Source organism: Lates calcarifer, linkage group LG1, assembly GCF_001640805.2.
Source record: "Lates calcarifer isolate ASB-BC8 linkage group LG1, TLL_Latcal_v3, whole genome shotgun sequence".
NCBI lineage: Eukaryota > Metazoa > Chordata > Actinopteri > Centropomidae > Lates > Lates calcarifer.
Window position 1 is genome coordinate 22,211,003 of NC_066833.1, and position 13,499 is coordinate 22,224,501.

The following is a 13,499-nucleotide window of genomic DNA, read 5'->3' on the forward strand; positions in this document are numbered from 1 at the left end:
GACTCAGGTTTATTGCGCTCAGTTTGCATGACATCTCAGAGGCGTTGTGAAATTGACGCTCGTCTAACTGGTTTTTAATAATGCGCCGTTACCAATACCATTTCACTTCTTTCAGCAAACCACAGCCTTGTTATTATGCTTATTATAATTCATATTTGGAGTCTTCCCTATAGGAGCTGTGACAGACAGACAGAGGCCAGGTGGGAGAGGTAGACTTAGAGCGTAAGGAGTCGCACCTCTCCTCTCCATGCGCACGCCGCTCGGTGCTACAGGGGCCTGCGTAATGAGGGCACCTATGGGGCCCCTCCTGGATGGAGAAGTGTCCTAACCTCGCCACGGCCCGGTCAGAATTGAAGGCACCGACACCTGCGCGTCAGCCCCCCACCCCCCTTTCCTCCTCTTGGCTCCCCCTGGGCAGCGTCTGCCACAGCCCCCCCCCCTACCCATCCTCCATCACCGAGAGTTCATACTCCACTCACGCAACTTTTGACAACGATAATGATGTGCATGGTGATGCTGAAAATCTAAGGAGGGGCTGTAGTAGGGAAATAAGGAGTCTCCGTGTCTGTGCAGGGGAGGGGCCCTTGCATTTCTCCTCAGGACCAATTCACTTGTGATAGAAAGGCACCACTCTGCAGCCTCCCACTGAAGCGATGAATACTTAATCTGCTGGCTGGTCTTCTCACAATCCAGATGAAAACAATGTCTTTTCAAATGTCTGCTATAAAATGTAAAATTGCAGGCTTAAACAAAATAGGTAAAGTTTTTCAAACTAAGGAGATTTTCTTATGTAAACACTGAACATTTAGAATTATGTGATTAATTCACCTTTCTTCAGAGTTCCACCGTATATTTTCGATTTTTCCAGAACTATCAGTCATGTTGATAAAATATTGCCATCTCTCAAGGTTTAGTGTCACTAAGATGGATAAGCTTTGATAGTTTGTGAGATATACTGTCATTTACCATGGCAAGTGTCTGGAAAGGGCCAAAAGGTGCCCGTCCCCAACGGAGCTGGCCTAATTATACAATTAGTCTTCTGATTGGGACAGTCCAGAGCTAAGTGTCCTGTGGGACAACCAGACACATTATGGCTGTCATCAGTATCTTCACAGCAAGTAAAAGAGCTCAGCTTAATAAGTGCGTCGCTTTCGTCCTCAGATGAGGTGGAGGGTTGTGATTTCTTTGATTCAACATGTTTCACGTCACTGTTCATTTACTGTCATTTCTTCAACACTAAGGCCAAACATCTACTCCACAGTACAAAGCAAAGTAAGGAATGGAAAAGCGGATGGAGAGGTGCATCCTGGACACTATTAATACCATAGGTCATCTTGGTATTCAATCATTTATGTCTTAAGCCTCATCTGGGGCCTCAGCAGACCAAAACCACATCTCTTTGAAGCCATCGGTCAGATGGAGACCCCATATCTCAATCTTATTGCCTATCCAGCCACATTTCCTTTCTGGCTTATCCCTGGTCAGTTGGAAACATCAAGACACCACATTTTCTTCTGCCCATCCAGAGCCGTATCTGTCATTGCCAAAACCCAAGTCTGTTAAGGAGAATGGGTGTGAGGCTTCTGATGTTTGGGATCCACGCAGACACCTCCATGAAGTCAGAGGGAGGTCCCGGCTCTGCGTGGTTGAGGAGGCAGTGGTGCCTCCACGTTGGATACTTTGCTGCTAGTGCACTGGCTTATCACATTGGATTAGAGCTCCTACAGGGAGACAGGAAGCTGAGGATGATTGGTTACCAACTTCACCAGTTTGCCCACGATGAACATACAGTGGCTCAACTATGCGAAGACAGTCAGATGTTCATCTGCAGATCAGGAGCAGGATCTTTATCTGCTGTTGGCACAGATGGCCCCTTATTAACAAGACTGATTCTTGAGTCCACCCTGCCCATGCTCCCTCTTCTACTTACCTGGACACAACCGTCTTCCTTTTCCTCCGTCCTCTTTTCCAAGGATACCCCCTCTCCCCAGCTGTGATAGAATGATTTCCCCTGCACCAAATGCTGACCTTTTCTGCAATAAAACCAGATGCATTCAGGGTCAGCCGTCTGATGTTGCAGACGTGATAGTTCCGCACAAATCTGGCACTGATACCAATCTTTGGCCACAATGGAGAGAGTTATGGTAAGAAAGAAGAAGCAGAGTGGGGGTGGATTAAAATGGTGGACTGGCACTATGCTTTTGAAATCATTTTGATCAATCATAGATAGGTTTTTAAGATACGTTCAGTTGAAAAGGAAGGGGATACATGGATTTAAATTTAATCACCCAGGATTATGTCGGTGAAAGTAATCCCTTATATAAAGAAATCAACAAAGGCCTCAATCTGGTATTTTGTCACAGCTCAGTTTATAAGTATCAAAATGTTCTCAATAACAGCATGTGAAAAGTAGACTATAATATAGAGCTGATACGTCTACTTATTATGACACAGCTGCACTGCTGTTTTTGGAACGTCTGCTCATATATTTAAAAAACAGCTCTTAACAATATAAAACACTTATTTAAAACCAAATGAGACAGATTTAGAGCCATACAGGATGTTCTTCGTGTGCCAGAGATGAAGCTGTTTCTTTTAGCTCAGTCTAAAGTACCTTGTAAGCAGTATCATCCCTTGGCACAAATCAAAATATCCTACACCACAAAGTCCATCTGGTTCTCTTTGATAGAGTATATAGTTCACCATTTCCCTCCACCCGCTCAGCGCTAGTTTCCAAGTACGCTGAAGCCTACATCCTGCATTTAGAGGCTTTTAGGAAAGCCCTGTCATTCAGTAAGAGACTACTGGGGCAGCATGCTCACGCTTATCTGCACTTTAGTTTCTACTTTCTGGCCGGTGGGCTGTATAAGGGCCAGGTAGCAGGGCCTGGCTCATGCGGTTGTCCGTGGACGACCTTGCTCTCTTCACCTACTGCCTTGGAGTGGCTCCCAGTCCTGGGATGGGGCTTTTGGACCGGCACCAAGTCTCTACCCCCACAGATGTTACTGAGCCACCAGATATTATGTCAGTTTCTGAGTGATGTATCATGCTCTTCTGAGTAGCAATGCATGACTGCAAAGCAGCCGTGATACACGTGACAACATAGAAAATCAGTTAAGCTGATTCCTGAATAACTAGAATTTTACAATTATGACTCTCTGGTGTTTGCATTACCATTTCATATCAGAGATCATCGACCCATTGTGGGACAAAGTAAAGAGCAGAATGCTTATCATAGCAAGGACCAACATTACAGACTACAACAAAATAACAGATTACATTTATTTGAGTGTTGAAAATATAATTCAAGTTGGTACCTGAAATATTTTAGTGTTAATATTGCAGATATAGAGCCCTGCCTCTTGGCGTCTGTAATTTTCCTTTTTCATATTTATTTTTTTATTTTTCCTTCTATCTTTTTTGCATTAAAAACACATATTTAAAGAAGGGCAAATGAGATCACATGTTTGTGGAGATATTTTGGAGAAAAAATATTTTAGTTATGCCCTGATTTATGTCAATCACTCAAGATTCATCTTTTAAATTAAACTTAATAAAATAAATGAAAGGACCACATTTAGAAATTTCAAACAGGGCCAATGATAAGCTGTTGTGACTGCTGGCATTCTATCTTACTGCCACTTAATATAGAGAGTTCTCAAGGACACAGTCGAAATATGGGGGCAAGAATAAATCATTTTTCCTTCACAACACAACAGTGCTATGCAGGTTATGATTACATTTTAATTGTAGAAGCGCCTGAACCTGCAAGACACCATCATGCCTATAAATGTTGCTAAAATGGGCGAGACATTAGAAGGAAAAACACATTTGAGTTATTAAAAATACAAAAATCATGATGTGCTCACTGGGTAATTGATTTAATGAAGCTCCTATGAAACTAAAACCAAGCACTGGTCAGTCGAGTAACCCCCCGGCGCGCACATTGTGGGATGTTTAACTCCCGCACTCCTTTGGGAAAGACATCGGGGCTAATAGGTGAAACCACAGCTGCTGAAGTTGGGCTGGAGAGGAGCGACATTTCCCCCTGTAGAAGTCCGACAGTCCGAGTGTACGCGTAAAACCGGACCAAGAATTCACTGCTCCCCTCATCAGCCTCCATCCATCCATGAATCGGGGGAGGAAGAGTTCCTCTGAAAAATACAGAAAGTTTTGAGTCGCTCCTTTAACTTGAATTGTCCCCTGCAGGCTGGCGCACATGCACTGTACTATAAAGCTGAGTCTATGCGCTTTGCCTCTATCAGAAGAGAAAAACTGAGGGGAGAGAGAGAGAGAGAAAAAAAAAAGATCAGATCCGAGGGCAGTCTTCGAGTTGAGAGCCTCGAGTTAACCGGGAAGAGGTGCAACAGCAACTGGATCGCGTTGTTTTCTGACTTGAGAATGAAACTTAAAGATTGTAGCCAGGTAGGGAGCTAAGGAAAAAAGTTGGCAAAATGCCTGGATAGAAAATATGTGGCCGTTAAACTGGTGTGTTTGTAAGAGAAAGGAGTATGAGTAGGAACAATGGAGACTTCACACCGGGGGGAAAGTTAGGACTTGGGCAGACAAACAGGTGTGTGTGTGTGTCTGAGTGAGTGTGTGTGTGTGTGTGTGTGTGTGTGGGTGGGTGCCTCTGTGGCAAAGACGCACTTTAATGTTAGAGGCTGGACATTAAATGCATAAGTAGTTTACAGTGATTGTTTAGAACCATCAACTCAGATCATTATTTGGCTTCGCAGCAAAGTTTGACAGGGGCACAAATAAAAGCGGCGTCAACAAATCCCAGCCGCCTTTTCCTGACTACTCCCTCATGCAGTGGGATTCTGGGCTTTAAAGTGAAAAGCAGCTGTAAAATCTTGACCGGAATTTCTTCATTACGAGCACGGGCAACGTTAAAAACGAAGGAAACACTTCCCTCCCTCAAACAGGCCCCTGCTTGAGAACACTGTTCGTCACATTGTGGTGTAACCGCACGAGAACTAATATGCCAAAGATATTAAAAAAAAAAACAAACAAACAAAAAAAAACACCAGCTGAGCTATAAGGTTAATTTACCCACATCCCCAGCTCTTATTCGTAGGAGTCCTTACCTCACCAGTCAACTCTTAACATTCACTTGTCATGTTTAGAAGTAAGAGAAGTTTGATTTTTAATTTCGTGAGTGGGCGAAAAAAAAAAAAAAACGGGCCAAAAAACTGTCCCTTCCGCTGTATTTGATATGTGGGTGGATGGGGTGGAAGTTGGGGGAGGGGTGGAGGAGTGCTGGCTGCCTCTCCACACCTGCTTTATTGCTCCCAAAAATGAAAACTAAAGTTAAATGAAATATACAGAGGGGGGGGTCGCCCCCCCCACCACCACCACCCACCAATAAGTGAACACTTTTCTGTTGCTGTCAAGGTGAGCCATGCGGACTGCCGTTTCAGGCGCAGGTGCTCGGATCAAATGACGCGCGCTTTCTAACACTGACTCTTTAACTTTTGTGAGCCAAAAAAAAAAAAAAAAAAAAAAATCACTTCGCAAGCCATTATAATTTTTTTTTCTTGCGCATTGTGCTGAACAACATCCAGGAGATGGATAATGCTTGTAAAGTCTGACAAGACGGCATTTGTTTTGGTCTCTACGCTCGTCTGAGAAATTATCATTCGACCCCTTTAAAAAAGGACGCAATTGAGAGGCAGCCGCGTTTTCACTGCGACTTTTTGCTTTGTCCTCTCCAAAGTGGCGTCTGCATGTCTGACTCTGCCAGTTACTGATTTGCAGGCAGTATGTTAAGGTGGCCCATGTAAGTGATTTCCACGGGCATCCCACTAAAGGAGAACAAATCGCTGACAAAGGAGTGCCTTTCCCATTCAGCAGCGTCGTTAGGACAACCAAAAAGTATTTCTCAGATAATAAGTTCTACTTCAAAGCGTTTCTCACTGAAGGGTGACTGCTTCACTCCTTTTATTAAGTCCCCCCCCCCTCTCTCTCTCCTTTTAATGTCGAAGGAACTGTCTCTGGTTATTTTTCATCGTGTTTATTTTGCAACATTCACTGAGCACTTGTTTCCAAACAGGACCTACAAGAGCAGGCTACTCTTTGGGCCCTCGCTCCTATAAAGGTCCGCACACAAAACGAGAGGAGGCCCACGAGTTCTTACACTGTCGAGTGAATGAAACAGCAGATTGAGTGTTTTTAGAAACCTCTAAGAGGACAGCTATAAAATTGATAAAGGCCCTGTATTAGCTGGACAAACCTGCAGTTGTTGTCTTTTATTAAAGCCCCCTCGTGCTGCTGAAGTGGTCCTTTTTGTTACGTTGTAAAATTTGGTTTAATATTTGAGATCGCTCATTAGGTGTGCGCGTTTCGTGGCCACATTCCCAGCATCCTCCAGGTTAACCTGGGGTCAAATGTGTCTCAGGTAGGTCTTAACTGATGCAGCGTGGAAGCTTAGAAAAATCGACCTGTTGTTTTGTGTCCATCAATTTGTATGGACCTTCTTTTTGTTGTGTTTTTTTTTTATTATTATTATTTCGTTTTGAATTTCTCCAGTTCTTACCAGGCAAGGCTGTGTAACCAGGCTGCCTCGAGCTTGTGTGTCATTTACCTGCCAACGGTGTATCTGTGGCGACGCACACTTTCTGGAGAGGGTGCATCCTGTGCTTTGATTATAGTTCATTTAGTGGCAGTTAGTGTTTTTCAACCAGACATATTCAGATGTGAGCGTCTCACTACCCAATTGCCATAGAAATCCTAACGCACCATGAAGACTGTCAAAGCGGCCAGCCTTCCTCTCAGAAGCTGCAGCCTTTGAAGTGGTGCAGGACTCGCGTTGGTCAATTTTAATTCTATAGACTGGACAGGCAACTCTTTGAAAGTGAGATTGTGCGTTTTAATGGAGGAAATAAGAGGGGGAACTTGTTTTATACACTCTATACAAGGCCTTGCTTATTGTCAGATATCTTTTTATCTTTTATTTTTCCCATGAATGATTCATGCCTCGGCTGCTTTGTGCTGTCGCGCCTTTCAGAGGTAACGCCATCAGGGGGCTATAAGTTTTCCCATTAGCTCAGTGATTAGTTTATACCAGCCTCCTTGGCCCGTTAGGCCCAATTCTGAGATAACAGTGGATATTTTACAGAAATGTCAGGATAAGAAGTGAACGGAGCAACTTCTACTTTTTCATTTGAGGTGACACTGAAATTGATGTTTTGTCTTATTTACAGTTTACAGGGAAAAAAAAGTAATAATTTGACAAGAAAGGTACAGCTCCCTAAAATACATTTTACAAGAAGTTGCAATCCCAAAATCACCAGAGTCCAGCTGAATTTATATTAAGAGTCCATATATATTTTGTAAATTTTCTGATGTCCAAAACCCTTGTTAATCAAATTCACTCATAAATCAGAACAATTTGACACTTGTTAGTTATTTACTGTATATGTCCTGGTATTTTTTTAATCAATTTTTAGCAAGATTTTTATATTGTAAATGTAATTTTGAACACCAAGGGTCTGCACAATCATAGCTGATTCATCTCTTTTTTTTTTTTCTTATCCATCATGTCAAACGGCACCATGCACCTCAAAGAGAAAGACAGATCACTACAAAAAGGCATGCGAGGAAGGGACTTTTCACATTACACAGCCTATTCAAGTAAATGTTTTCTTCTTTTACAGAACAATTAAAAACTGAAAACAAAGAAAAAGCTGAACAAAAGTTCAAGAGAGAAAAAAAAAACAAAACAAAACAAAACAAAAAAATCATCAGCAGGGTACTACGCATCACCAAAACTGATATTATTAATCTTTGGTGTTTCTGTAATTCCAGTACAACATTGATACCAGCAAATAAATTACAATGTACAAAACAACATTTTTTTCTTTTTCTTTTTTTTGTAATTAAAACTACACAACATTCACAAGCATCAGTACAGTTACATATATACAAATCCTACAGGGTCAAAGCCTGTCAGTGTAGACATTTAGGGTCTCAAGGGACTTACTCGTACTCTTTAACGAGCATAACACTTGTGTATTGTGCATAAAATATAGTCTTAAATAGTTCTTAAATATTACAAAATTCCATCCAAACACATGTATTGTATAAATCTGAAAAGGTAAATGAGAACCCTTAAGACACCCAGATGTTTGCCTCCTCTGTTTTTTTTTCTCCTTATTGTTTTATCAAAGTTTGTACCACATCTTAGAGAAATCTTTAAAAAAAAAAAAAAAAAACAACAACAACAACAACAAACCCCCCCCTCATCTCTAGCCACTAGATTTCGTCCATGAATTATTTGTTGCCATTTGTAGTGTTACAAGCAGTACCATTTGTTTTCTTTAAATGTCTGGAATATGACAGTGATTGATAGCAGCCCAGTTATTAAACTGCAAGGGGATGATGGGAGGTCACATGAAAGATGTCACCTCAGCACACCAGTTGAGTCTTTAGACATGCAGTTAATTAAACCCTGCATATGTTTAAAAAGAAAAAAAAGAAGAAGAAAAAAAATCAGAAATTGTCTCACTTTAAAATTTTTGGTCCTTTCATATAAGAAGCAAGAACTTGTAGCTTTTAATTGAACTTCAAATGTCAGTTAAGTGTTTTATTTTGACAGTAATGATCTACATTTTAGGAAAGGTCAGGGGTCACATCAGAGGCATTTCTTCCTCATGTAATTGGGCCTGCATTCCATCCACGGTAAATGTGTATTAGCTGCGTTTAGCACGGTCGTGTAATAATACTACAGTGAAAAATAACTGATCAATATCCCAAGCGCACGGGCCAGCATGGATCTACACACTTTAATGGGTCAACTAGGTGAAAAAAAAAAAGTTTGGCAGTCACGTGGTCTGAAAACTGGGCATCATCAGAGCATCGTCCTCGGGTCTGAGTTTCTGAAAGAGTCCTCGTCGTCTGAGTCTGACGTTGGCACGTCGCTGGAGGGGGTGTGGAGGTGGTTGGGCCCTCCGCTCCCTTGGCACACGTACCACTCGTTGAGGTTGGTGACCTGAGGGGAGAGGTTCGCGGAGCGGTTCCGGTGCGGCTCCGAGCTGGGCGAGAGAGGGTCTCCGAGGGGGTTCGTGGAGGAAATGTAGGTGACGTTGGTGGAAGGGGGCGGCGGGGACTTGCAGTGCACTTTCATGTGCTTCCGCAGCGAGCTCGGGTGCGTGTAGGATTTGTCGCATCCGCGGACCTTGCAGTAGTAAGGCTTGTCGCTGGTGTGGACGTGGGAGTGCTTCTTCCGGTCGCTGCTGTTGGCGAATTTTCTGTCACAGCCGTCAAACTCGCACTTGAAAGGTTTCTCTCCTTGAAGGAAGAAGAAGAAAAAAAAGAGACAGATACAGTCAGTGCCATAATGCAATCATATCACCGACTCCATACAGGGATTTTACATTAGATTAGAGCTGAGAATGGATTTTCTGTTTGGCCACACATCCTCCTTGCAGTCATCTCTTCTAACCTAATGAACCTCAGATTCTCAACATATTACCTTAGATAAATACAACAATACAGCTTCTCCACTGGGGCTTCCACTTCAACAGAACTTATTCACTGAACAGCTACTATAGAGCCACTGCTCCACACCCACTTGTCCAAAGCATTTTCCTGTGTGAACACGTGTAACATGCCTTCAGGCCTTCTGGTTACATGTATGTGTGTATGTGTGTGTGTGTGTGGTGGGGGAGAGGGCACTCTGGAGACCACCAGGAGCCGTTTATGTACTGTGGTAGACTCTGCTATAACTCATCACACACACTTGACACACTTAAATGAAAAACATACTTTTTTTCTTTTCTTTTTTTTTAAAAGAAATATAGCCTGCGTAGGGCACAGATGTTAAAAAAATAATAAAAAATCTGGGCTAGGAGTGCAGTGTGTGTTTTCAAAATCTTAAAACACTAGGAGGGTGTAACCTGGACTTTCTGATGACTTATATTTTTGGTTGATGACTTATTTATTCCCCTGGGGATTTAACGTCATTCGGTATGGTGTAGGCCTATCTATTCTGGTGGCATGAGGCCAAAATTGAGTATTTTTTGGCCACAAACACGACCCTTAATCTGTATAACAACAAGAAAAAAACATCTCTCAAAAGGAACCCTGCGGAAATTTTGACGTAGTGGAAAGTTATCACTGTCTCACAGACTCATTGTCTTGAACTCTCTGTAACTCTGTCCAGCATTTCACCAAGATGTTGTTTTGGTTGGACAGGATGCCCCGGGTCAGATTATATTTCTCCACTGACTGTACATGGGTTGTAGCCTGTGGCTTGTACTCCTGGTGGTTAACGATAAAAATCAGTGCTTAAAACTAATAAATCCGGCATATGCTAAGATATCGTGATCCATGTGCATAGACGGGTCGCTACATAAAATTGGTTTTTGCGTAAACGTCCTACGCCTGGAGATAATTACATTTACGCGTGTTCTAGCGCTGCCCTGTACGTACGTAAGCACGTTTTACAAATCATATGCCCTAATCCTCTCACGCCTACTGCAGGCGTCTCGGTGAGTAAAAAAAAAAAGTTTATATTTAAGAAAGGAAATGAAACACGTTTACTCACTTTCCGAATGCGTCACAAAATAAAACTGTCTTTTTTTTTCGCTCGCTTGTGCGCGCAATTACGCACGATCGTACTGTCCATCCGTTTTTAGGATGTGAATAGTAAAACAAGGTCGCCTCGGGTAGACTGCAATTCCCTGCGATTAAGTGACATTTTTTTTTTGTTTGTTTTCATATTGACGTTCTACACAATTACCACACAATTATCAGGTACTGACCTGTGTGAGTCCTCTTGTGAATCTTTAAATTCTCCGATCGAGCGAACACTTTTCCACAACCCGGGAAAGGACACGGGAAGGGCTTTTCTCCCGTGTGAACTCGGATGTGATTTATCAGTTTGTACTTCGCTTTGAAAGCCTTCCCTTCCCGTGGACACTCTTCCCAAAAACAGACGTGGGTGCTCTGCTCCGGTCCCCCGACATGCTCCACCGTGACGTGGTTGACCAGTTCGTGCATGGTGCTGTAAGTTTTCGAGCAGGGCTTTTTTTGACTTTGCTCCTGGTCGATCCATTTGCAGATTAGCTCTTGCTTGATGGGCTGCCGCATATACCTTAAAAACGCCCCCGCCGCTCCGTGAGGAGCAGAAGCGATGTTCACATTGAGGTTCATGGAGTTGTAGCTGTGGAGAGAAGAGGGTCCATAGTGCTCTGGCCTGTGCCCGAAGTGCTCTGGCCTGCCGTAGATGTCCCCCGGTATACCCAGGCGCATCTGCCCGTTGAGGGCATGGTGGTGGGCACCTGGGGACGCCTGGTCGTGAAGTCCAGTAAAAAGTGAATGGGCCCCACTTTCCGTGTGCCCATAAGCACCTGTTGGAGAGATGAACATGCCATGGTGATGAGGGGAGGAGGCGGAACTATGCTGGTCGCCAAGTGCATGCATAGCAGAGGCTGAGAGTTCTCTCCTGAGGATGAAGTCCCTGCTGCTTGAGTAGCCTGAGTGGGGGTGAGCCACGGGGAAACCAACTGTGGTCTGAGCAGAAGTGAAAGATGCCGCGGTCTGGGCTTCGGGATGGCTCTGAATGTGCTGAGATGGGCTAAGTTTGAGAGCATTTGTCTGTGCCATGTGCTCTGGTCCAAATGGAGTGAGTGCCACTCCGGGGTCGTTGCCCAGCTCCCCAGGGTGGATGTGGGCATGGTGGGAGAGAGGGTGATGCCCCCCTAGCCCCGGGAAGCCTGTCATATTCTGATGAGGAAGGGGTTGAGTCGCTGCCAAATCCGCTAATCTTATCGCTGGATTCCTCTTGCTTAAAGGGGGTTCCATAACTACACTGACAAGTCCATCCGCACTCACCGCAATTGTTTTTCACCCCACTACGCTCTCTAAAACATTAGGAAAATATGTATGTAAGGGGTCTATAAGTTCTTTTGTCCGGCTTCTAACTCTGCTTGCTCCTTTTCCCACTCTGTCCTCAAGCGATTGGCAGAACATACAACAGTTGGAGGACACAGTGGGGAATACAGTTTAGAAATGGCACTGCGGGTATTGGACGGATTTCGGTGACTGGCAGTTAGGAGAACGAAGCGATTGGCTGTCGTTCAGCGCAGGGGCTCAGCAGGGTTCCGCCCCCTCACTCTCTTTATCGCTGTTGACTCCAAAAAGTTGTACTCACAGAGTTACCAGCAGTTCTGTTTGCGCGGCTTTCTGTTTACTAGTGCCGGTGCATGTGGACGACCGAAATGTCAGTTTATGTGACAAGTGCAGCCTAGTTTATCTCTGGATTGGTTCATCAAAGTGTCTTACTGATTTCATGTCGCCGTAGGGGGTGGAGAAAAAAAAAAAAAAAAGAAAAGAAAGAAAATAAAGCGCGACGCTGGTGCAGGGATGTGTGTGACTTGAGTAAAACATGTGACAACGTATGGATATGTAAGAAAGTCATCGGTGATGGCTCAAAATGAAATATTCGTAGTAGTTTTCTTAACGTTTGGACAATGTGCAGCTCCTGGGACACGGTTTGTTAGGAAAATGTAAAATGACAAGAGCGCACCTGTGGAGAGGAACTATTTTACTGAAAAAGTACAGTTTAAAAAAAAAAAAGTAATTAAGTAAAATTGAATGAAAAACATCAGAGGAATAGGGCTGCGTCTGTTTTGCTGTTTTTTGTTTAGATGTCGTTCACTTTAACCTATTCTCCCCGTAGCGGTTATTAAACATCATATCCAGTATCAAATGGATATGATTCATTTTCTTCGTATGTTGATTTAAATAACATAACTACCGCACTTTAATTTGAAGAGGCTTTAAATGGAGGGGGGTGGCTGGTTCAAGCTGTCCTCTCAATCATAATATAATGCTGAAGTTAGGAAAACCTATAAAAATGTCTTAAATTTTTATTTAATCAGACATTTTTCATAATGACTCAATAAAAATACCCATTAAAATAATTTAAGCCTTGGCTTACATATTTTACAATTCAAGGCAGACCTCTCCGAGAGTTATAAACGTTCAAAAGTGAACTAAGACAAGAGTATAACAGCGTAATCCATCATTTCATTTCAGTGAATTTCTCAGCAGGTCCTGTAAAAAGTGTCATTTTTACATTTTCTTGTTATTTTTTCAGCAAGTAAACCGAAAACATTTACCAATTGTTGTGATCTTGCTTATAATGAGATTTGGCACACACTCGTTAAACTCCATTTAAGTTCACTTCATATGACAGATCACGCCATTTCAGCAGTCCCTGCTGACAGCAGGACGTGTATCTGTCATTGATATGTCTTAATTCACACACCTTTCCAATCGATTTGTGATAGCTGGTCTCAAACTGCAAATCGTCGTGTCATCCTGTAGTGCAAAGTTTTTAAACTTGAACAGGAGCTGGTCCTTTAAAAAAAAAAAAAAAAAAAAAAAAAAAAAACTCAAACTCAAAATCTATTAATCTGCACACACGCAACATCAGCAATAATTGATTTCTATCCTATAAGAGACAGGGGGGTGGGGGTGGGGGGGTTACA

General features: G+C 42.9%; 1 protein-coding gene across 1 annotated transcript; it reads right to left on the reverse strand.

Moving 5' to 3' along the window:
- Positions 1–6,000: 6,000 nt before the first annotated feature.
- Positions 6,001–13,434, reverse strand: zic5 (zic family member 5 (odd-paired homolog, Drosophila)). Its single transcript, XM_018702634.2, has 2 exons — positions 10,767–13,434; positions 6,001–9,291 (listed from the first exon to the last, which is right to left on the reverse strand). The coding sequence occupies exons 1-2, from the start codon at positions 11,806–11,808 to the stop codon at positions 8,852–8,854; spliced, it is 1,482 nt and encodes a 493-aa protein (XP_018558150.1). The 5' UTR covers positions 11,809–13,434; the 3' UTR covers positions 6,001–8,851.
- Between the last annotated feature and the right edge of the window lie 65 nt (positions 13,435–13,499).